The sequence below is a fragment of the Piliocolobus tephrosceles genome, chromosome 1, assembly GCF_002776525.5.
Source record: "Piliocolobus tephrosceles isolate RC106 chromosome 1, ASM277652v3, whole genome shotgun sequence".
NCBI classification, from domain to species: Eukaryota; Metazoa; Chordata; class Mammalia; order Primates; family Cercopithecidae; genus Piliocolobus; species Piliocolobus tephrosceles.
This window is the reverse complement of record NC_045434.1, coordinates 183,205,470-183,228,047: the sequence shown is the minus strand read 5'-3', so window position 1 is coordinate 183,228,047 and position 22,578 is coordinate 183,205,470. Positions and strand designations below refer to the sequence as shown.

Sequence of the window (22,578 nt, the reverse complement as noted above, 5' to 3'; positions counted from 1 at the left end):
GCTCCCATCAAGGGCCCTTTATTATTTTTCTGGGTAGTAGGTTATTCACATCTAAAACTCTTTCCTTGTGCCTCAACAAGCTCTAGGAAAAAGCAAAAGGAAAATAAATAAAGATTTCACATAGAAAAAAAAAAAATAAAACCCTTCCCTATTATTGGAAAAAAACAAACTTGACATATATAAAGCAATTTTCATTTTTTAAAGCTTGTGAGACTATAGCATCTTTATATCATAGTATAATAGGTACTCTATAAATAAATAAACAGGGTCTCACTTTGTCTCAAATAAAAAGGCTGGATTGCAGTGGCATGATCATGGCTTGCTGCACCCTTGATTCCTGGGCTCAAGCCATCTTCCCACCTCAGCCTCCCCAGTAGCTGGGACTATACACACATGCCACCACATCTGGCTCAATTTTAAAAATTTTTTGTAGAAATAGGGTCCCACTGTGTTACCCAGTCTGCTCCTGAACTCCTGGGCTCAAGTGATCTTCCTGCCTCAGCCTCCTGAAATGCAGGGATTGCAAGCATGAGCCACTGCATCTGGCCTGATTTAGTCAGTTTGGACAAATGTATACAGTCATGGAACCACCCCCACAATCAACATAAGGAACATTTCCATCATCCCCTATAATTCTTTTGTGATCCTTTTAGTCAATTTCCTTCCCTCACTCTCAGCGTCTTCCATTTCTAGTTGTATAGTTTTGCTTTTCTAGAAAGTTATATAAATGGAATCACATGGCATGTAGCCTTTTGTGTTTGGCTTTTTTCATGTAGCATAATAGTTTTGAGAATCATCTGTGTTGTTGTATGTATCAGTAGTTTTGTTCTATTTTATTGCAGAATGTGTAGTCTATTATATGGATGCACAATTTGTTTATACGTTTACCAGTTGATGGACATTTAGGTTGTTTCCAGTTTTTTATATTATGAATAATGCTGCTGTAAACATTCATATACAGGTCTTTGTGCGGACATACGTTTCTGTTTCTCTTGGATAGATACCTAGGAGTGAGATTGCTGGGTCCTCTGGTCTAAGGCCGGGCGCAGTGGCACATGCCTATAATCCCAGCACCTTTGGAGGCTGAGGCGGGATAATTGCTTGAGGTCAGGAGGTCGAGACCAGGCTGGCCAACATGGTGAAACCCCATCTCTACTAAAAATACAAAAATTAGCTGGGTGTGGTGGCATGCGCCTGTAATCCCAGCTACTCAGAAGGCTGAGGCAGGAAAATTGCTTCAACCTGGGAGGCAGAGGTTGCAGTGAGCCGAGATGGTGCCTTCCAAAGTGCTGGGATTACAGCCGTGAACCACCATGCCCAGCTAGATGGATTTTTTTTAACCCTTGAAAAGTACTGCCTAAATGAGCAGTTTGCTCTCCTTGCTGATCTTCATCACATCCAGATGTCAGGTCTGCTTCATGGGAGCTTGCCCTGTATGTGTCCTCCCCAGACTGATGTTCAGGCCCCTTGCTTCTCCTCCCGGGTTGTGGGTATGGAGGGGTTGCCCTCTGACAACTCCAGGGTACTTGTAGTGCTCATACATCCTCTTGTACTTTGCTTCCTCCCCGCAAGAGGTTCCCTAGTGCTTCTGTGACTTTTTTCTTCTGGCTACATCCTGAAGTCTGGCCTTCCAGGAGGACTGGGAATGGAAAGTGAAGTGTGACGTCCTCTGACACCCTCCCTTCTTGTAGAAGGGTCTGAGGTTTGTTTATTTAAGCTGAGCAGAGGATGCCAAAGATAGAGGTTTGAGTCAGCTTGACACTGACTTAGGCGCTCCTTTTCACTCTCCTTGTTCCTTCTTCCCTTTCCCCTCCCCCGCTGGCCAGTTGTTTCCTGGGCTTTGTCTGAGATACACTGTACAGTTTTAGTCCCAGTCTACTAGTGCCTGCTGAAAAACAGTCAGAGGCGAGATGGAGGAGAAGCTGCCAGGAAGTTTCTGACAACACTAAGCTCCGGCCTCTGCTTCTGTGCTGATAGTACAGGACAGCAGTAACCTCAGGAGAAAGGCATCCAGAGGCCTGTGCTGAGCTTTTGGCTAACTCAAGGGAGGAGAAAGGACGGACCTGGAAATGCCCTTCTTAGATTCATCTTATTTACCACCAACCATCTTTATTTTGACTCACGTTCTTGGAGTTGCTGGTGTTCTATACTGGAAGAGGCATACCAGAGGTAGAGCAGGTAACTAACTGGTATCCAGTTATTCTTTAAATCTACTGTGGGACTTTTGAGGGTGGGGTGAATGACAGAGGTCTTCCCAGTTGCTTTCCTTAAAGGGCCAGTACGTCCTTCAGCTGGGGTGCTGTCAGACTTAAGTGTGTGTGTGTGAGTGTAATGAAGAAGCTGGTCTGCCCTGGGGCCACTTTGGGATGGAGGGGGTGCTCTTTACAGTGAGTCTGTCTGGAGAGTGCTGGTTAGATGAGGTGATGACTGGGCCCGAAACTGAAGGGAAGTGGCTGCTATGCTGACTTAGTCTTTCATCGGAGAACTGAACTCTCTTTACTTTCTCAATCTCAGAGTGGTTTATTGGACCTTTGTTTTTAACTGAAAACATACAGTAACTCTGTACCCTCCTCCAGGTATGTATTTGGGTTGGAGAAGTTTCTGTTAACTTGGTGTGTTTGGGGGTGAGAAAAGGCAGAGGAGGAAGGGTCAGTCAGCGGAAGGGGTCAGTCCTTGCCAAGGGGCATCCCGGAACACTGGGTGTCTGTGTTCTCTTTGATATCATTGATACTATTCCTACACAGTTTGGCTGTGTGTATGTGAATTATCTTGTTCAATGCAAGGAAGTTAATAATCCCTCTCTTCCCTAGGGAATCAGGCTTTGATAATTAAAAATTGTTTTTTGTTTTTTTTTTTTTTGTAATGGCACCAGAGCCCTCATTCTTCTCATATTGCTATTAGTTATATTCTGTTGACTTCTAAACACTCAGAGCAGGGATCAGCCCTGAGTTTGGCTAATTCTGAGTCTCCATAGTTGAGGATTCATATGGTCTAACTTTTACTGGAGTATACCCTTGGGTCTCATTGCCTTCAGTATTCTCATTGTGATGGGCTCACTACCTTCAAACTAAGGTATGTAGACACTTTTTATAGTGTATCTTACAAGTCAAGGTGGAGAATTGATGGCTTATTATTTAGCTTTCTATTAAAAGTTCACAAACGCCTGACAGAATTAGAATTAGATTCAGTCATTCCCCAGTGTCCTTTCCAGTAAGTCCCAGAAAAGCTTTTGACTAAATACTCAGATCCTAGTGTGTGTCTATATCAGCAAAAACAAAGACAGACATTTTAGAGTATGTTTGATTGTGTGGTGGTGTTTTTAAAAAAGCCACCTCAAAGTGGCTTTCCTGTATTTGAACTTAGAAAGAAAGAGATAGGCAGGCTTAAGTTGTTTGGTCCTATTTACTATTTCACATGTAATGAGAAAATAAATATAATATCATTTAGGTGGAGGCTGCTGCTTTTCTTTCCTTGTGCATTATGGTAATGTCATTTCTAAACATTAATAACTAATAAGTAGTTGTTAATATTTTAAAAGTTTATCTTCAGTATAGGACTTTTATGGAACTTAAGAGCTATCACTCTGCATTTTAAGTGAGTTCTTTTTTATGTTTAGAAATATTAATTTCACAAACAACCATAAAGTAATTGAAATAAAAAGATACATTGTAAAAGGTTTTTATTTCTATGAAACAACTTTGATTCTAATACCAAATAGTTGTATTGGGAATGTGCTGTGTTCACTTTATCTGTAAAATGAGAGATGTCTTTTTTCAGTTGGAGACTATGGATTCCAAATCTTCTGTGGAGTTTCTTAGGAGATTCTGTACCCATTTTATTATAATTGCAATTTTAAGATGCATTTCATTTATTTAAAAATATATTTTTAAAAATAATATGTACACTCTAATTACTTGCCAGTTGGACATCACAGAATAAAGTTTTTTCACCATCTCTGTGTATATATTTGTACTATTAATAAATGTACCCTTGATTAAAAACACGAAGATTGTTTCTTCTGATCTAGTCTTTTTTTTTTTAATTGGAATTACATACACTATTGCAGAGCAAATTATAGAACATAGGTCCTGTGCCTAATAATAGTAATAATAATGATTCAGGCAAAGCTCAGTTGTATGAGCTCAGGTGTTAACTGAACATAATAGTGAAGTGGGTAACTCATCTCTAGGTAGTAATATTGTAGTACTCATTTAGTGTGTGTACCAGAAGTTTCTGTTCTTTTTTCTCACTTTTCTATTTGTGTTTACATATTAGGAAGAATGTTCATAGTTTTTTTTTTTTTTTTCTTTCTTTCTTTCTTTCTTTTTTGGAGACGGAGTTTTGCTCTTGTTGCCCAGACTGGAGTGCAGTGGTGTGCAATCCTGGCTCATTGCAAGCTCCGCCTCCCGGGTTCAAGTGATTTTCCTGCCTCAGCCTCCCAAGTAGCTGGGAATACAGGCATGTGCCACCACAGCCGGCTAATTTTGTATTTTTAGTAGAGACGGAGTTTCTCCATGTTGGTCAGGCTCGTCTCAAACTCCTGACCTCAGGCGGCAGGTCACCTGTAATCCCAGCTACTGGGGAGGCGGAGGTTGCGGTGAGCTGGAGTGGAATCTCACCATTCCACTCCAGCCTGGGCAACAAGAGTGAAACTCCATCTAAAAAAAAAAAAAGTCAGTAAATATTAGCTTGAATAAATAAAAAAGTAAAGATGGCACTAGCTGTAAACTGTAGCAGGAACCACGCCGTGTTCATTTGTTTATTAAGAGGGTTTGGTTTAGTTTAATGTGTGATCTAAAATGGATGCTCGGTATAGGTTAATTAGATGATACAGAGTTGCCCTGTGTTTTACTTTATTAAATCTCACATTTTGATAGTATAAGCAGGAAAAGAGCTTTATGGTTTTTTTTCCCTCTCTAGGGTCTTGTTTTCTTTACCTGTAAAATGAAGGAGTTGTATAATATGATCTCTTAAAGTTTTCTCCATTTCCAACATCCCACTAGGAAGAACAGCCATAATCGTGGATCCAAACTATATGAAGTACAATCTAAGATTGCATTCCATCACCTCCCCATCTTGGCTTTTTTATTTAAAGCAGTTCCCTTTATCATACTATTGGGTTATATTAAACCTAAGATCAATTATAAAATGGCCAAACCTTGTACATGAGTTGTTGTCTTCCTTGCAATCGCTGCTGTGGGTTTGGTTGTCTTGAACTTCAGCATAAGACTTACAGGTATCCTAGAGCCAGGTGTGGTGGCTCATGCCTGTAATCCTAGCACTTTGGGAGGTGAAGGCATGGGGCTCACTTGAGGTTAAGGAATTTGAGACCAGCTTGGCCAACATGGTGAAACCCCATCTCTATCAAAAAATAAAAAAATTAGCTGGGTGTGGTGGTGTGCACCTGTAATCCCAGCTAGTCGGGAAGCTGAGGTGGGAGAATCACTTGAACCCGGGAGGCAGAGGTTGCAGTGAGCCAAGATTGCACCACTGCATTCCAGCCTGGGCAACAGAGAGAGACTCCATCTCGGGAGAAAAAAAAAAGACCTACAGGTATCCTAGTTAAATTTTGTCCTGTGAGATTTGTTGCAGCCTTCTAAACTTTTTAGATTTCTTTGATCTTTAATTCTTCCATGTATGGCAATAGCTGTGTGTTCTCCATTTATGTTATCTACAAATTAGTTAAGCACATAATAGGGACTCAAATATTTGAATAAATGGTCATATATCTAACGTATCTTTGCTCAAATAACTAAAACATTAGAATGTTTAATCAAGGTAGAGTCTTAGTCTTTTCCTTTCTTTTCCTTTTTTTTTCTTTTAAAGAAACAAGGTTTTGCTATGTTGCCCTGGGCTCAAGCCTCCTCCCACCTTAGCCTCCCAAGTAGCTGGGGCTGTAGGCACCCTCTACCATGCCTGGCTCTTTTTCTTTCCTTTGCATTTTTCTTTTTCTTTTTTTTTTTTTTGAGACGGAGTCTTGCTCTGTCGCCCAGGCTGGAGTGCAGTGGCGCAATATCGGCCTACTGTAAGCTCCGCCTCCCAGGTTCACACCATTCTTCTGCCTCAGCCTCCCAAGTAGCTAGGACTATAGGCGCCCGCCACCATGCCTGGCTAATTTTTTGTATTTTTAGTAGAGATGGGGTTTCACTGTATTAGCCAGGATGGTCTCGATCTCCTGACCTCATGGTCCGCCTGCCTCGGTCTCCTAAAGTGCTGGGATTACACGTGTGAGCCACCGTGCCCGGCCTGCATTTTTTTTTTCTTAAATATTTGTACAGTGTAGTAGAAAGACCACTTAACTTGGAATCAGAAGATCTAGGCTCTAAGCCCTTGCTCTTCTGCTTACTACTATGTAATGCTGGACTGGTCACTTACTTCCTCTGGTCTTCAAATTTCTAGGCTGTTTGAGAAGAAAAAAGACTAAGGTCTCTAACTTTCTGTGATTCTGATTCAGTTCGATCATCTGGCTTGTTCTTGGAAGTCATATGGAATTGTGGTTGAGAGCAGGTTGAGAGTCTGGAGTCAGATTGCCTATGTTTTTATCCTAGTTCTGCCACTACTGGCTGAGTGACATTAGTCTGTCTGGCCTCTGTTTCCTCATCTGCAAAATGGGTTTAATTATGCTGCTTGGTTGTTTTTACTTAGTTTCTTCTTCTTCTTGTTCTTTTTTTTTTTTTTCTTTTTTCTTTTTTTTGTGAGATGGAGTCTTGCTTTGTCGCCCAGGCTGGAGTGCAGTGGCATGATCTCAGCTTACTGCAACCTCTGCCTCCTGGGTTCAAGCGATTCTCCTGCCTCAGCCTCCCGAGTAGCTGGGATTTCAGATGTCTGCCACCACGCCCAGTTAATTTTTGTATTTTTAGTAGCGGTGGGGTTTTACCATGTTGGCCAGGCTGGACTTGAATTCCTGACCTCAAGTGATCCTTCCAGAACTCCTGACCTCAAGAGGTCCGTCCATCTTGGCCTTCTGGAGTTCTGGGACTGCATGCATGAGCCATAACGCCCGGCTTTGATTTAGTTCTTAGAACACATTCTGCATGTGGTAAGGAATATGTGATTATTTGCCATCATTATTAGAATTTTTTCACATAAGATATCATTGAAGACATAGTACTTTCCTGTGAGCTGTTGGGATGAAACAGTAATTGTCCTTATGTTTTAATTTTTTAAATTAAAAAAAATTTTCATATATAGAGACAGGCTTTCTCCATGTTGCCCACGCTGGTCTTGAACTCCTGGACTCAAGCAATCCTCCATGTCGTCCTCTCAAAGTGCTGGGATTACAGGCTTGAGCCACCAGCGCCCGGCCTATCTTTATAGTTAGTAATTAAGAACTGTGACATGCCGGGTGTGGTGGCTCACGCCTGTAATCCCAACATTTTGGGAGGCTGAGGCGGGTGGATCATGAGGTCAAGAGTTCAAAACCAGCCCGGCCAAGATGGTGAAACCCTGTCTCTACTAAAAATACAAAAACTAGCCAGGCGCTGTCGTGGGCACCTGTAATCCCAGCTACTCGGGAAGCTGAGGCAGGAGAATCGCTTGAACCCGGGAGGCAGAGGTTGCAGTGAGCCGAGATTACGCCACTGCACTCTAGCGTGGGCAACAGAGCAAGACTCCGTCTCAAAAAAAAAAAAAAAAAAAAAAAGAAAAAGAAATGTGACAGAAGCCAATACAGGGGTATATAAAAAGTAGGTGATATGTTATGATCACTGTCTTATACGTTAGAAAGAAAGATGTTTGTGTCTTTTATATCTTTAATAGTGAGTGATTTGGGCATTTTAGGAAAGACATTAAGTATATACCTTCAGTTTTCTTTGTTTCTGTGAGAAAGCCAGTAGCTGTCAATTCTCAGGTAACTTCTGACCACATGTGGAAATACTGGCCTGAACCTCTTCCCTCCACTCACCCTTTTTAAGATCTGCAGGTAGCAGCCAGATTTACTTTTTCCTACCTTTAACAGGAAATGACTAAAGGTTGGGGAAAAAAGAAGGGGAGTGGCTCGGAGGACTCTACTGGCCCATCTCCTCTGGATAATTAAGAGCTGACTGTCCTATTCAAAGTCCTCTCCTCCATTGCAGCAGAACTTGCCTCCTTTTTGAGGCTCAGGACCTCTTGGGAACTTGAAGGGAAGGCCTGTCTCCTGTAGGTAGATTGATCTCGTCCCCACGACTCTACCCTAGTTTTCTCAGTCTGCAGTGCCGTTAGGGGAAATAGGTTCTGCTTGAGTGCCAGGGAATTGAGGAGATGGCAGATTTTGGTTCACTTTCCTCCAGCTTCACCCAGTAATTATTATTTTAATTTTTAGATACTGTGAATTCGGTATTTCCAGAAGTTGCCGCATGTGCTCATTTTGGATGTGTCCTAAATCTCTAGTCAACCAGAGTTAAGTATTTTTTTATTTTATTTTTTTGAGACATAGTCTTATTCTGTCACCCTAGCTGGAGTGCAGTGGTGCAATCTCCACTCACAGCAATCTCTGCCTCTGTAATTCAAGTGATTCTCGTGCCTCAGCCTCCCAGGTAGCTGGAATTACAGGCATGTGCCACCATGCCCGGCTAAGTTTTGTATTTTTTGGTAGAGGTGGAGTTTCGCCATGTTGGCCAGGGTGTCTCCAACTCCTGACCTCAAGCGATCTGCCCACCTTGGCCTCCCAAAGTGCTGTCATTACAGGTGTGAGCCACTGTGGCTGGCCGAGTTAAATGTTTTTATTTCTTACCCTTCCCAAGAATATTTCACCTTCTTACATATACAACTCCTGTACCTTAGTTTGCTTATTCTGCTTTAGGTCCTTCTCAGAGACAGCAGGGTATAACAGGAAGCACAACTTTGGAACTGGACAGATGGACGTGTAATCTTGGTCAAGTTATTTAGCCTTTTAAAGTCCTAGCATTTTTATCTCTAAAATGGAAATGATAATACCTTTCTTGGAGAATTGTTGTTGGGGTTAAATGAAATGATATTTAAAATTTTTAGCACATTAACTGTGAACTAACAGTTACAGTAAATATGTTCAGTTAATTTTAGTTTAGATTATTGAGTACCTTCTAAATGTGATAGAGATTGGGTTATAAAGACAAAAGAGTCCCTACACTCAGAAAATTTATTTTTTTATTTTTTATTTTTTATTTTTGAGAGAGTCTCACTCTGTGCAACTTCCACCTCATGGGTTCAAGCAGTTCTCCCACCTCAGCCTCCCAAGTAGCTGGGATTACAGGCATGTGGCACCAAGCCCAGCTAATTTTTTTTGTGTTTTAGTTAGAGACAGGGTTTTACCGTGTTGGCCCCAGGGTGGTCTTGAACTCCTGAGCTCAGGCAATTTACCTGCCTTGCCTCCTAAAGTGCTAGGATTACAGGCGTGAGCCACTGCACTCAGTCTCACTCAGGGAATTTAAATCTGATAAAAGAAGAGGTTACTAAATATGAGTCAGGAAATGTTCATTCCTTTTTCTTCTCTCTTCCCTATTTCTTATGCATTCCTTTTCCCAGTACAAGGCAAATTCTAGGAGGACCCTTCCTCTCCAAGGCTAAAAAGAGTCTTATAAGAGGGACAAACTGAGTACAATTGTCACAGGTTATGGGGTGACTGAGAGCTTAGTCTAGGCGGGATAAAGTCAGCTGTGAGAACCGTTATTAGTAAGCAGTAACAGGATTATTAGCAGTTTGTAGGTGGGAGGGATACCCACTTGGGAGTGAAGTTGTCAAGCAACTGAGGCAGGTCATAGAGCTTGTTTAAACTGAATGGCCTTCTAGGCAAGCTTGCATTTACTTGTTTTCATTTGTAGTCTTTTGGGCTAATCTCTGGAAACTTGCTTTCCTACGTGCTGCCCCTCCTCCCTCCCTGCCTTCAGGACAGGATTGAAAGCAGCATTAGCCTGAAGAAGTTGTTCTATTTAGGGAGCTAGAGCGGAGGGCCAGTGATTAGGCCCTTATCTGCAACGGGGCCTTTTTGAGTGTTGTGGGGCAGGGCTGCAGTGTCTGTCCTGACACCCACAGAGGCTGGACTTCTCTGTCCCCTGGTTGGGTCAGAACTGTGAAGAACCAATAGAAGGGCCAGGCCAGCTGAATGAAAAAGCCCTTCATTGTGTTTCTTCAACATTCCAGTGTCTGGTACAATTAGCCAAGACTCGGAAAACAAGTTGGACAAACAAGCAGGCAGCCTTCTACTGATGGATAAAAGGATTTCTGGCACAGCTGAGTTAAGTGCACTGACTGTAAAGACAGAGTAGGAGGCTCTGGGAAGAAGAAGGGGACTTTGGAATGCCATTCCTGGCTGTGAGGGGAAAGAATGGAGCAACAAGCAAATGGTATTTTTGAAGCTGATAAAATCTGCTGTGATAATCTACCTGGGAGGCTGGCTGAGGCGAGGCTGGCTGAGGTGGGGCTACTCTGTAAAGTAGATGGAATCATTGGGGAGTGACTGTGACTCTTCCCTTTGGGCAGCTGTAAGTGTGGGGAAGGGAAACTCTCTTTGGAATCTAGGGATCTGTTTGCAATGGACAGTGAGTGTATGAGCTTGCTCCATTATAGTCTCTCCCATCATGAGACCTTCTCAGTTGGTTAACACTTTATGTGTACTTCTGCCTGAGAAGAGGCACACCTGAGGAGCAAGTTGTTGGGCAATGGATGCACTGTTCCTGACTTGGCAGCAAACCACTTAGCTCTCTAGCTCTCCTGCGACTACGATTCCCCAGATTACAAGCTTCTGCTCTGCAAATGGAGGGTAATTCAAAGACCAGTTTCTACCTACTCGGACTTACTCACTTCATACCTTGACTGGACTTTTGCATATGGAGCTCTCCTTCTGTATGCTCTAATTGGTCTGGAAACACTGAGCCGGTAATACTTTTGAACACCGTGCTATATGCCTGAGACATGGACCCAGTTTTTGGAAGTGCCCTAAGGAGGAGCTTCCTCTCTGACCTCAAGGGAAGAAGGAGGTCAGTAGGAAGTGGTGGGTGGAGCCACTTCTCTGTTCTGCTGTCTCCTCTCTACACCTCGCAGCCCTTTTTCAGGAGCTGTGAAGGGTGCACAGGCCACTAGCTGGAGGTTCTTTCGTACCCCCTCCTTTTAGGTGGGGTCAGCAGGCACAGGGGCGCCATGTGGCCGAGTTATCAAGATGAGCACGAGTTCAACGCCCACCTGGTTTGTCGCATGTGCTGTATGGGTTAGTATGTGAATTTTTTTTTTTTTTCCTTCTCTGGGCCTGAGGATCCCAAATAGCCCTTGCTCTCATTGACTCTTAGGAATGCATGGACTTTGAAGCCTTGTGGTGTTACAACCTTTGGGCTTGTTAAAATGTGCAGTGGAATAGATTGGGGTGCCCTGCTTCCCGGGGAACTTCTTAAGCTTGCGGTAACTGGCAGTTCAGAGCCCAAGCTTTGGGTATAGGACTTTTTTATAGAGACTGAACTCATACTTATGCTTCTGCCTGTATCAGGAAACCACTTTTAAGGTATGTTGCATAGTGCTGAAAGTCCAGAGTGTATTTTTAGCAGAAGTTGGTTGGTTATGGAGTCTACCTCTGAGCAGACTGGGTGGGGATGGGTGGTAGGAGGGAGGAGTCATGGCCTATGTTTCCTCTTTGGGGTTTAGTGCTAGTTCTTTTACACTTTACTCTGCCAGCTGTGACAGAGAGAGAAAAAGACTCAAAGATGATCTGGGGACAAGGACCTAAAGTCATGTTAGCTGTGACTTAGATCTCTCTTGATAAGGCATCATTAAATAATGATTGTTTAAGTAATGTCCTGTGGCCTTGAACAAGTGACTTAAGCTTTTTGGCCATAGGTTTCCTTGGTTTCACAATTATAGGGTATACACATTGGTGCTAGACTGAGAGACATCAATTCTCTGTAAAATGAAAAAAAAAAAGATAAAGAAAATATAGTGTGTTTTTCATAAAGCTAAACTTAAAAGAATGTTTTTTATTCTGAAATTGTCTTTCCTATTTTTTAATGTTAAAATATCCTTTATTTTGTGAAAGAATTGTTATTATGTGGTAGTGTGTTTTTAAGATATTCCTACTTAGCAAAATGAAAAGTTGACGGCTGTTAGGCTTTCTGATTTATTGTGGAACATGTATTGGTCTATGAAATCTAAGTTTGGGAACCACTGGTTTGGTAATCTACTGTCTTTTGATTTTATACTTTGAGGCTCTAACAAGGAGCAAAATTGTGACCCAAACAGGCAGATTTTCATTAAAATGGAAGTAACTTGTTGTTTGATGAAGAGAAGACCTTAGAAAAATCTCAGAGAAGGCGAGCAACAGAACTAGGGTTCTGATCAGTGTCCTGACTCCTAGGCTAGTGCTTCCAAGTAGGTGCTTTTTGAGGAAAAAAAAGCTGACACAGCAATAATGCTTGGGGCACAGGAGGGGCAGTTTTAGTGTTGTACTTTTTTATCTTTCCTGTATCGTTGAGATGTCTTCCCTGGGACCTAGAAGAAAGAATTGCCTGTATCTAAAAGTGCTTGGAGATAAACATACAGCAAAAGGGCCTTTCCTGTAACCAACAGAGAAGTATAGGAAAGTCCAAAACCTTTATTGAAAGTTTCAGGGCAAAAATATAATATAGCCCGGTCTCCCACAATCCCACGTAATCCCCTAAAGGCACTGTAGCCTAATAGCTAAGAAAATGGGCTTGGCATCAACTGTCTACATGGGGTTCCTACTCCACCACTTAACAGCAAAACCAACTGGGAACATTGCTTAACCTTTCTCTAGCTCGTTTTCCTCATTTTTTATTTTTCTTTTTCTCATATCACTATAAAATAAAATCACTTGTATAGGGAGAATGGATGAAGATTAGCAGTAGATTTTCATGTTATATACTTTTCACATTATATTACTGCTATAACTACCAACTAGCATTTATTAACTTATGTGTGAGAAACTAGGCTAAGTTCTTTCATATCATATACTCCTCACAATCACTCCATGATATAGGGTCTGTTTTGTTTTATTTTATTTTAGAGGTGGAGTCTTTTTTTTTTTTGTATTTTTAGTAGAGACGGGGTTTCACTGTGTTAGCCAGGATGGTCTCGATCTCCTGACCTCGTGATCCGCCCGTCTCGGCCTCCCAAAGTGCTGGGATTACAGGCTTGAGCCACCGCGCCCGGCCACTAGAGGTGGAGTCTTACTCTTGCTCAGGCTGGAGTGCAGCGGCATGATCTTGGCTCACTGCAACCTCCACCTCAGGGGCTCAAACGATTCTCCTGCCTCAGCCTTCCAAGTAGCTGGAATTACAGGCATGCACCACCACACCTGGCTAATGTTTGTATTTTTGGTAGAGATGGGGGTTTCGCCATGTTGCCTAGGCTGGTCTTGAGCTCCTGACCTCAAGTGTTGCATCTGTAAAAAATAAAAATAAACAAAATTACTATTCAAACCTCATTGCTTAAAAAAGGGAATCAAACAGACTCTAAATCAGCTGGGTGTGGTGGCTCATGCCTATAATCCCAGCACTTTGGGAGGCTAAGGCAGGCGGAGCAGTTGAGGTCAAGAGTTCAAGACCAGCCTAAGCAACATGGTGAAACCCCATCTCTACAAAAAAATACAAGTTAGCAGGGTGTGGTGGCATGCGCCTATAGTCCAAACTACTGGGGGTGGGGTTGGGGGGCGGCTGAGGTGGGAAGATTGCTTGAGCCTGGGAAGCAGAGGTTTCAGTGAGCCAAGATCCACTCCAGCCTGAGTGATAGAGCAAGACCCTGTCTCCAGAAAAAAAAAAAAAAAAAAAAAGAGGCTGGGCACAGTGGCTCACACCTGTAATCCCAGCACTTTGGGAGGCCGAGGCGGGCGGATCATGAGGTTAGGAGATCGAGACCATCCTAGCTAACACGGTGAAACCCCGTCTGTACTAAAAATACAAAAAATTATCTGGGCATGGTGGCGGGCGACTGTAGTCCCAGCTACTTGGGAGGCTGAGACAGGAGAATGGCATGAACCTGGGAGGTGGAGGTTGCGGTCAGCCGAGATCACACCAGTGTACTCCAGCCTGGGCAACAGAGTGAGACTCTGTCTCAAAAAAAAAAAAAAAAGAAAAGAAAAAAAAAAAAGCTTCCCACATGATTTTGAGATGGTTGGTTTACAGACTGATATTTAGGAACTATTGGCCTAACTCCTCATTTTATTTGCAGAGTTGGAAATATAAATACATTTTTAAAAACAACAAAGGACAAACTCCCAATTTTATAGGTGAAACTCAGGCTCAAAGAAAGGAAATGAATGCTATGTAAAGATATGAACCATAGACTAGACAGCAGGAAATCCAAGTTATAGACCTAGTTCTGTCCTTGTGTGACCTTGTCTAAATTATTTAATCTCTCTGGGCCTTGGTTTCTTCATCTTTAAGATGATTTTTGAGGACTCTTAAAACTCTCTCTTTGTATTTATGAAATACTTAGTTTTTCTGACTGTGATATTCCCGTGAATTTTCTAAGAACTATTGAGCCTTTCTTCCTCTTGTATTCTTATATTGTCTCTCCCTCTCACTGTGGCTCTCTTTTTTTGCTACCATGCTTACTCCTGGATTTCTTTATCTCACTTCTGTCCTTTATTCTCTGATTCTCAATAGTCCAAAGAACTACCGTTATAATAATAAAGATTAGGTTTTCCTAAGAAATAAGGTAAATTTTTTTTTTTTTTTTTAGACGGAGTCCTGCTTTGCTTTGTCGCCCAGGCTGGTGTGCAATGGGGTGATCTTGGCTCACTGCAACCTCCTCCTCCCGGGTTCAAGCAGTTCTCCTGCCTCAGCCTCCCGAGTAGCTGGGATTACAGGCTTGTGCCACCACTCCCGGCTAATTTTTGTATTTTTAGTAGAGACAGGGTTTCGCCATGTTGGCCAGGCTGGTCTCGAACTCCCGACCTCAGGTGATCTGCCCACCTCAGCCTCCCAAAGTGCTGGGATTACAGGCGTGAGCCACAGTGCCTGACCTGAAAATACCATCTTAATGTGTCCTGTAGCTATAACCTTGACACCTAGAGGACTCTCATTATATATTTGTTAAATCAATATTTTTCAATACCTATCATTGTCCTAAATGTTGGATATTTAATGAAAAAAAAATTTTTTTTTTCTTTTTTTTTTTTGAGACGGAGTCTCGCTCTGTCGCCTGGGCTAGAGTGCAGTGGCTGGATCTCAGCTCACTGCAAGCTGCACCTCCCGGGTTTACGCCATTCTCCTGCCTCAGCCTGCCAGTAGCTGGGACTACGGGCACCCGCCACCTCGCCCGGCTAGTTTTTTTGTATTTTTTAGTAGAGACGGGGTTTCACTGTGTTAGCCAGGATGGTCTTGATCTCCTGACCTCGTGATCTGCCCGTCTCGGCCTCCCAAAGTGCTGGGATTACAGGCTTGAGCCACCGCGCCCAGCCAAAAAATTTTTTTTGAGATGGAGTCTTACTCTATTGCCCAGGCTGGAGATCAGTGGCACAATCTCAGCTCGCAATCTCCGCCTCCCAGGTTCAAGCGATTTTCCTACCTCAGCCTCCTGAATAGCTGGGATTACAGGAGTGTACCACCATGCCCGGCTAATTTTTGTATTTTTAGTAGAGATGGGATTTCACCATATTGGCCAAGCTGGTCTTGAACTCCTGACCTCAAGTGATCTGCCAGCCTCAGCCTCCCAAAATGCCAGGATTACAGGTGTGAGCCCCTGTGTCTGGCCTTTAATGAATTTTTTTTTTTTTTTTTTTTTAAGTCAGAGTCTCACTCTGCCACCCAGAGTGCAGTGGCGCAGTCTCAGCTCATGGCAGCCTCTGCCTCCCGAGTTCAAGCTACTCTCCTGCGTCAGCCTCCTGAGTAGCTGGGATTACATGTGTGCACCACCACACCTGGCTAATTTTTGTCTTTTTTTGGGGTAGAGTCTAGGTTCCCCATATTGGTCAGGCTGGTCTTGAACTCCTGACCTCAAGTGATTCACCTACCTCGTCCTCCCAAAGTTCTGGGATTACAGGTGTGAGCCACTGCCCCTGGCTGGCCTTTAATGAAGTTTAAAGCATGGATCTTGACTTGAAAGAGCTCAATTCAGATACAGAAATGGACTTAGATACAGAGCTCTCTAATGATAGGTTTTATGTGCTTAGTGCTAAGTAAATTGAAGAAACTTTTAAGTGCCATAGGTATCCAAAGGTGGCTGACATGTCCGGAAAGGTGTTAACAGAAGCAAGACTTCAGCTGGACTTTGAAAGGAGGCTCTAAGTTAGATAAGCCCCAAGAGAAGAGGGTAGATATTCCAGTTGGGGGAAAGGTTGCTCCTAGTAGAGTAGGACAGATGTGAAGGATACGTTTGGAAACAGTAAGAAGATGGGAATGGTTGCAGTTGAGTCATACAGGGGAGAGTGAAAGAGTAGATAGATTGTAAATTTCTTCAGGTCAGAGACCAGGTCTTTATCTCCTCCAACCACCTAAAACATAGTGAATAAAAACTGCAATTGAATTTTATAGGGTTGTAGAGGGCTTTGAATTCTAAAATGAAAGGGATCAAATCTGTAAAGTATTTTGAATAGAGAAGAGAGGTGATGTGGGCTAAGTTGTGATTAGGAAGATTTGTCCGAATAAGCTATCTGCTCTCTATTTGCCACAGCTATCAGTTGTTAACTCCAATTCCTTATCTTCAGTTCTGACTGCTCTTCTGAACTCTAGACCAAAGATTCCAACTGTCTGTGAGAAGATCCTCCTAACACCTCACTCTTTGTCTTCTGCTTTACCCAATGTACCCTCACCAAATCGTTAACCTCTTTCTGTTTTCATTATCTTGAAGTTCTACTCTTCTCCCAGTTGCTCTGGCCGGAAGCATGAGAATTGTCTTGAACTCTGCCATTCTTTTTTTTTTTTTTTTTTTTTTTTGAGACAGAGTCTCGCTCTGTCTCCCAGGCTGGAGTGCAGTGGCCGGATCTCAGCTCACTGCAAGCTCCACCTCCCGGATTCACGCCATTCTCCTGCCTCAGCCTCTTGAGTAGCTGGGACTACAGGCGCCCGCCACCTCGCCCAGCTAGTTTTTTGTATTTTTTTAGTAGAGACGGGGTTTCACCGTGTTAGCCAGGATGGTCTTGATCTCCTGACCTCGTGATCTGCCCGTCTCGGCCTCCCAAAGTGCTGGGATTACAGGTTTGAGCCACTGCGCCCGCCCGAACTCTGCCATTCTTTACCCACTACCATCTAAAGGCTATTTAAAATAGCTAAAGGCTATTGTTTCTACCTCTACATTGCATGACAATGTACCTGCCCTCTTCTTTACTTTCCTGCTGCCTCTGCCCTAATTCATGCTATTTCAAGGTGTTTTTCCTGGTCTGTCATTGGAGCCTTCTAACTGGTTCTTCTGCCTCTTAATGTCTTTCTGGTACAATGTGGCCTTCAGTGCAAAGCCAGATTAGTCTTCCCAAAACATACTCTAGGTCAGAAAATTTTAGTGGTTCTGCTTTGTCTACTTAATTAAGTACCTACTCCTTACTCTAGCTTTCTGGGTCCTTTGTGATGTCAGCTAGCTGTTCTGTTAGCCTGGTTGCTCATCTCACTGCTAACTGCATGTGATGCATGCAATAGCCATACGTTCCCTAAAACATATCCTGTATACTTACATGTCTCCAAATCACTACTTGTGCTTTGTAAATTTAAAAAAAAAAAATTTTTTTTTTTGAGACAGGGTCTTGTTATCACCCAGGCTGGAGGGCCGTGACACAATCTTGGCTCACTGCAACCTCTGCCTCCTGGGCTCAAGCGACCCTCCCACCTCAGCCACCCAAGTAGCTGGGACCACAGGCTCAAGCCAGCATGCCTGGCTTATTTTTGTATTTTTTGTGGAGGCAGTTTTGTCATGTTGCCCAGGGTGGTCTTGAACTCCTGAGCTCAAGTGATCCACACACCTCGATCTCCGAAAGTACAGGGATTATAGGCATGAACCACCATGCCCAGCCTACTTGTGCTTTTTTTTAGTTTGGAATCCTTTGACCCCTTTTTGGGCTGCCAGAATTCTACTCGTTATCCAAGGTTTAGTTCAGACACTGTTCACTCCGTAGCCTTTTGTCTAAGATCAGGTGTAGTTCTACCACGCCTAATCCATGAACACCTCCTACCTCTCTGTGAGGATTAATCAACTCTATGCTTGTGCTATAGTGTCATTTTGTGCAGCTTGTATCTGGTGTGTTATTTACTTGGTGTTACTGTTAATTATTTACATGTTGTTCTCCATCACTAGATTGTAAACTTTATGAGGTCACAAAACAGACCTATTCCAACTTTACTTCCCTTCTGTATCAGCTGTGGTATATCGTTTTTAGACTTCCAGGTGGTTGGTGTTTCTGGGCTTCTTGAAGCTCTTGTCATTTTTCTGTGGCCTTTGGAAACAGCAGAGGCTCTTCTTTCATTTGTTTTTTGAATGATTCATAATGTACTGGGACTACATGGATAGGCTATGTTGGATCAGAATGTAGAACTTTGCACTTCAAATGCAGGCTTTCATTTGACGTCAGGCCTACTCTCAAATTGCTCTTAGTAGAGTAGGACAGATAAACAAATAAACAGTGATACCCTGCAATAAGCACACAAACTAGTGTGTGTAAGAGATGGGAGAAGCTCCTGGAGGAGGGGATAGTTGAGTTAAATGCTGAAGAATGAGTAGTCAGAGAAGGGGAGTGTATATATTCACAGTGTATGTGCAGAGGCATGGAACTGAGAGAAAACCTGCCCCATTTGCAGGAATTTTTTTAAACAAGGCTGGAAGTTTTTATGGAAAGGTAGAGGGATGAGTGATAGGTAGGCATTCCATCATAATGGGTCTTAGCTCCCAAGCTAAAAAGTTTGAATGTTATCCTGAATGGAGGCATCAAGCTTTGGAATTGGGTAGAGCTGGGTTCAAGTTTGACTTCATGACTTACCTTGTGATCTTGGGCACGCTGCTTCATCTGTCTGGACTTTATTTTTCCAGTAAAATAATACCTAACTTACAGAGTTGTTGAGCATTAGAAAGACTAGATATAAGGTGCTTAGCACATAAGTTGGTGCTCAATAAATGCTATTAAATTTTTTTTTTTTTTGAGAGAGAATCTTGCTCTGTCACCTAGGCTGAAGGAGTTCAGTGGTACTTTCTTGGCTCACTGTGACCTCTGCCTCCTGGGTTCAAGTGATCCTCATGCCTCGGCCGCCCAAGTAGCTGGGATTTTACAGGTGCCTGCCACCACACCTGGCTAATTTTTATATTTGTAGTAGAGACAGGGTTTCACCAAGTAGACGAGGCTGATTTTGAACTCTTGACCTCAAGTGATCCACCTGCTTCCGCCTCCCAAAGTGCTGGGATTACAGGTGGGAGCCACCGCACACAGCCTAAATGTCAACTGTTAATAATATTGGGCAAATAAGGGCTCACTGAAAGATTTTAAGGTGGACAGTTACAAGATCAACCTTGCCAGAAAGGTTGCTGACACCACTGAGAAGGGTGGATTACAGCAGGGATATCTGTTGGAAGCAAAGAGAAAAGAAGACTTCAGTTTTAGACAAGTTGAGTTTGAGATGAGCATGAAAGTTTTAGGAGGCCATTGAATATATGAGAGTGGTAAAGGCCTCGCCTAAACATACAGATTTGGAAATTATTATTGTATAGGTCACAGATAACTATGGATGTTCATTAAATCATTAAGGGAGAATGTAGAGAACAGCTATTTTTAATTTTTGTTGAAAAGCTATGGATCCCCCCCGCCCCCACCACCCAACACACACACACACACACACACACACCACAAAACATTTTGCGTGTAATTTTAGGTGGTTCCTGAACACTCCTTCTCCAAAACCTGTTAGTGGACTCTTGGGTCCTTGGACATCTGAAGAAGCTGTAATACAGAATGAAAAGAAAAGAGGGCTAAGGATGAGTAACATTTAAGGGATGAACAGAAGAGAAGAAACAACCAAAGGAGGAGGAGGAAAACTAGGGTAGAATGGAGTCTCAGATTCAAGAGAGAGAATCGATTTAAAAGGTGAAGGAATGATTAGCAGTGTCTTCTGCTACAGAGAGTTTAAGTGAGATAGAACTCAAAACCATCCATTGGGTTGGCAATTAGGTGACTATGGGGAGAGCAGTTTCAGTGAATGTGTGGGGCTGGAATCCAGGTCACATGGAATAAATAGGAGGTGGGGAAGTGGAGTCTGAGCGTTGTCATCATACTTGTTCAGAAGCCAATAGGAGAGAACCAGGAGAGAGAGAGCAGTTGAAGATACACAGACTAGGGAGTATTGTTGGATTAAGGTTCCCATGGAGAAGAGGAGCGATGATTTTAGGTAGAAGGACTGACTTAGGTTCTGAAAAAGGACAACTCTGGCAATGAACTAAAATAAAATTAGGGTAGATATTGGTAGCACGATGCTCAAAGACCTTTGTTGATGAAGATCAATAAAGTTGGAAACAAATATTAAATCCTTCTAATTAGGCTGGGTACAGTGGCTCATGTCTATAATCCCAGCACTCTGGGAGGCTGAGGCGGGAGGATCGCATGAGGCCAGGAGTTTGAGATTAGCCTGGACAACATACTGACACCCTGTCTCTACAAAAAATTTAAAAATTAGCCAGACATGATGGCGTGCACCTACAGTCCTAGATACCTGGGAGGCTGAAGCAGGAGGATTGCTTGAGCCTGGGAGTTCGAGGTTGTGGTGAACTATGATCATGCCACTGCATTCCAGCCTAGGAAACAGAATAAGACCCTGTCTCAAAACAACAACAAATAGCAAATTTTTCTAATTTAAGCCTTCTAATTCAGTAACCTCTAAGTAATTAATAAGGTTTAAAGTGTTAAATCTGAAAATTAGATGGGCAGTTGGGTTCTCCACTTCTGTAGAGATGCTGGTGGTGGGCCATGGGCTCTCGCTTCTTTGTTTATAGCCTTTGGTGGGGCTGAGATTATAAAGAACATTAAAATGAATATTGCCTTTTCTTTGCCAGTTTTCCTCTCACATAAGGGTACTTTCTGAGACTTTTACCTCAGTTTTACCTTTCTGCCTAACCTGCAATGTTAGGCAGAAAGATCTTTGCTAGGCCTGGAGTTAAACTAGGGATTTATGTGTTAGGAGCCAATCTAAAACTTACTAAATAGAGAGTCTGAGCTATTATTCTGAAGGTCAGCGTAATTCTTAAGGTTGCTTCTTGGATTTCCTTGCTGAAGATTAAGATATTAAACTCTAGGCACTGTAATATTCTTTGATCCTGAAGTTTAAACCAGGAATGAACTTTCATGTAATTGATGGGCATACCAACATAGGATCTTAAAAAATGATCTTCCAGCTCTTAGGGGCAAAGGAATTCTATAAAACCCTTTTCTGAGGAGCTTATGGCTCAGCTCTAAGCAGGCTAGCTAGTCTTGGGAAGGGCTTGTAATCATGTTGCCTTTAATGATTATATTCACAATAAGTACTTAAATGTCTTTCTCCAGAGCTGAAAGTCAGCTTTTTAGCTTTTGGAAGCATGATTGGTATGAGACCATCAGGTTTCCTTAGTACATTACCATTATGGAAGGGCTTGGTAGATTAGCAGAATAATTTGTGGATAGTAATTTTTTTTTTTTTTTTTTGAGATGGAGTCTTGCACTGTTGTCCAAACTGGAATGCAGTGGCATGATCTTGGCTCACTGCAACCTCCGCCTCCCAGGTTGAAGCAATTCTCCTGCCTCAGCCTCCCGAGTAGCTGGGACTACAGGCCACCACACCCAGCTAATTTTTGTATTTTTAGTAGAAACAGGGTTTTACTATGTTGGCCAGGCTGATCTCGAACACCTGACCTCATGATCCACCTGCCTTGGCCTCCCAAAGTGCTGGGATTACAGGTGTGAGCCACCGTGCCCGGCCTATGGATAGTAAAATTAAAAAGAATCATGCTACTCACATGTTCAGGTCTAAACGAAATGAGGCAATGTACTAAAAAGAAACCAGAAGAATTCCACCTCCTTTAAAGTACTTACTAGTTTAAAAGAAAATCTGTTAATTTTTTCCTTTTTCTTTTCTCTTTTTTTTTTTTTTTGAGACCGAGTCTTGCTCTGTCACCCAGGCTGTAGTACAGTGGTGCGATCTCGGCTCACTGCAAGCTCCGTCTCCCGAGTTCACGCCATTCTCCTGCTTCATCCTCCCCAGCAGCTGGGACTATAGGCACACGCCACAATGCCCGGCTATTTTTTTTTGTATTTTTTAGTAGAGACGGAGTTTCACCGTGTTAGCCAGGATGGTCTCGATCTCCTGACCTCGTGATCCACCCACCTCGGCCTCCCAAAGTACTGGGATTACAGGCACGAGCCACCGTGCCTGGCAATTTTTTCCTTTTTCATCTGTATGTTGTTTGACCTATTACAGCAAACATACATAGCTTTTATAAAAAAAGAAATTATAAAAGGAAAGAACACTTCTGTCATCAGAATGAGAATTTTTAAAATTAGAATCAGACTGTTTTTGGCTATGAAGGTAATTAATATAGTGAAGCACGGTGGGCCTGATATCATGTGAAAATGTAATGTACACAGCTTTAGTTAGCTCTAATTTTTCCACCATGCCTTCTTATATCAGCACACAAGTGATACTTACTGGCATGTTGTGTTTTTGTTTTTTCAGAGTCTCA

At 42.7% G+C, this 22,578-nt stretch overlaps 1 protein-coding gene across 1 annotated transcript in view; it reads left to right on the top strand.

Moving 5' to 3' along the window:
* The first annotated feature begins 1,729 nt into the window (after nucleotides 1–1,729).
* Nucleotides 1,730–22,578, top strand: part of LOC111529566 (microtubule-actin cross-linking factor 1) — a 283,418-nt gene continuing 262,569 nt past the window's right edge. The window contains exon 1 of the mRNA XM_026455708.1: nucleotides 1,730–2,178. Coding sequence (XP_026311493.1) covers nucleotides 2,070–2,178 — 109 coding nt within the window. The 5' untranslated portion in view covers nucleotides 1,730–2,069. The remainder of the gene's footprint in view (nucleotides 2,179–22,578) is intronic.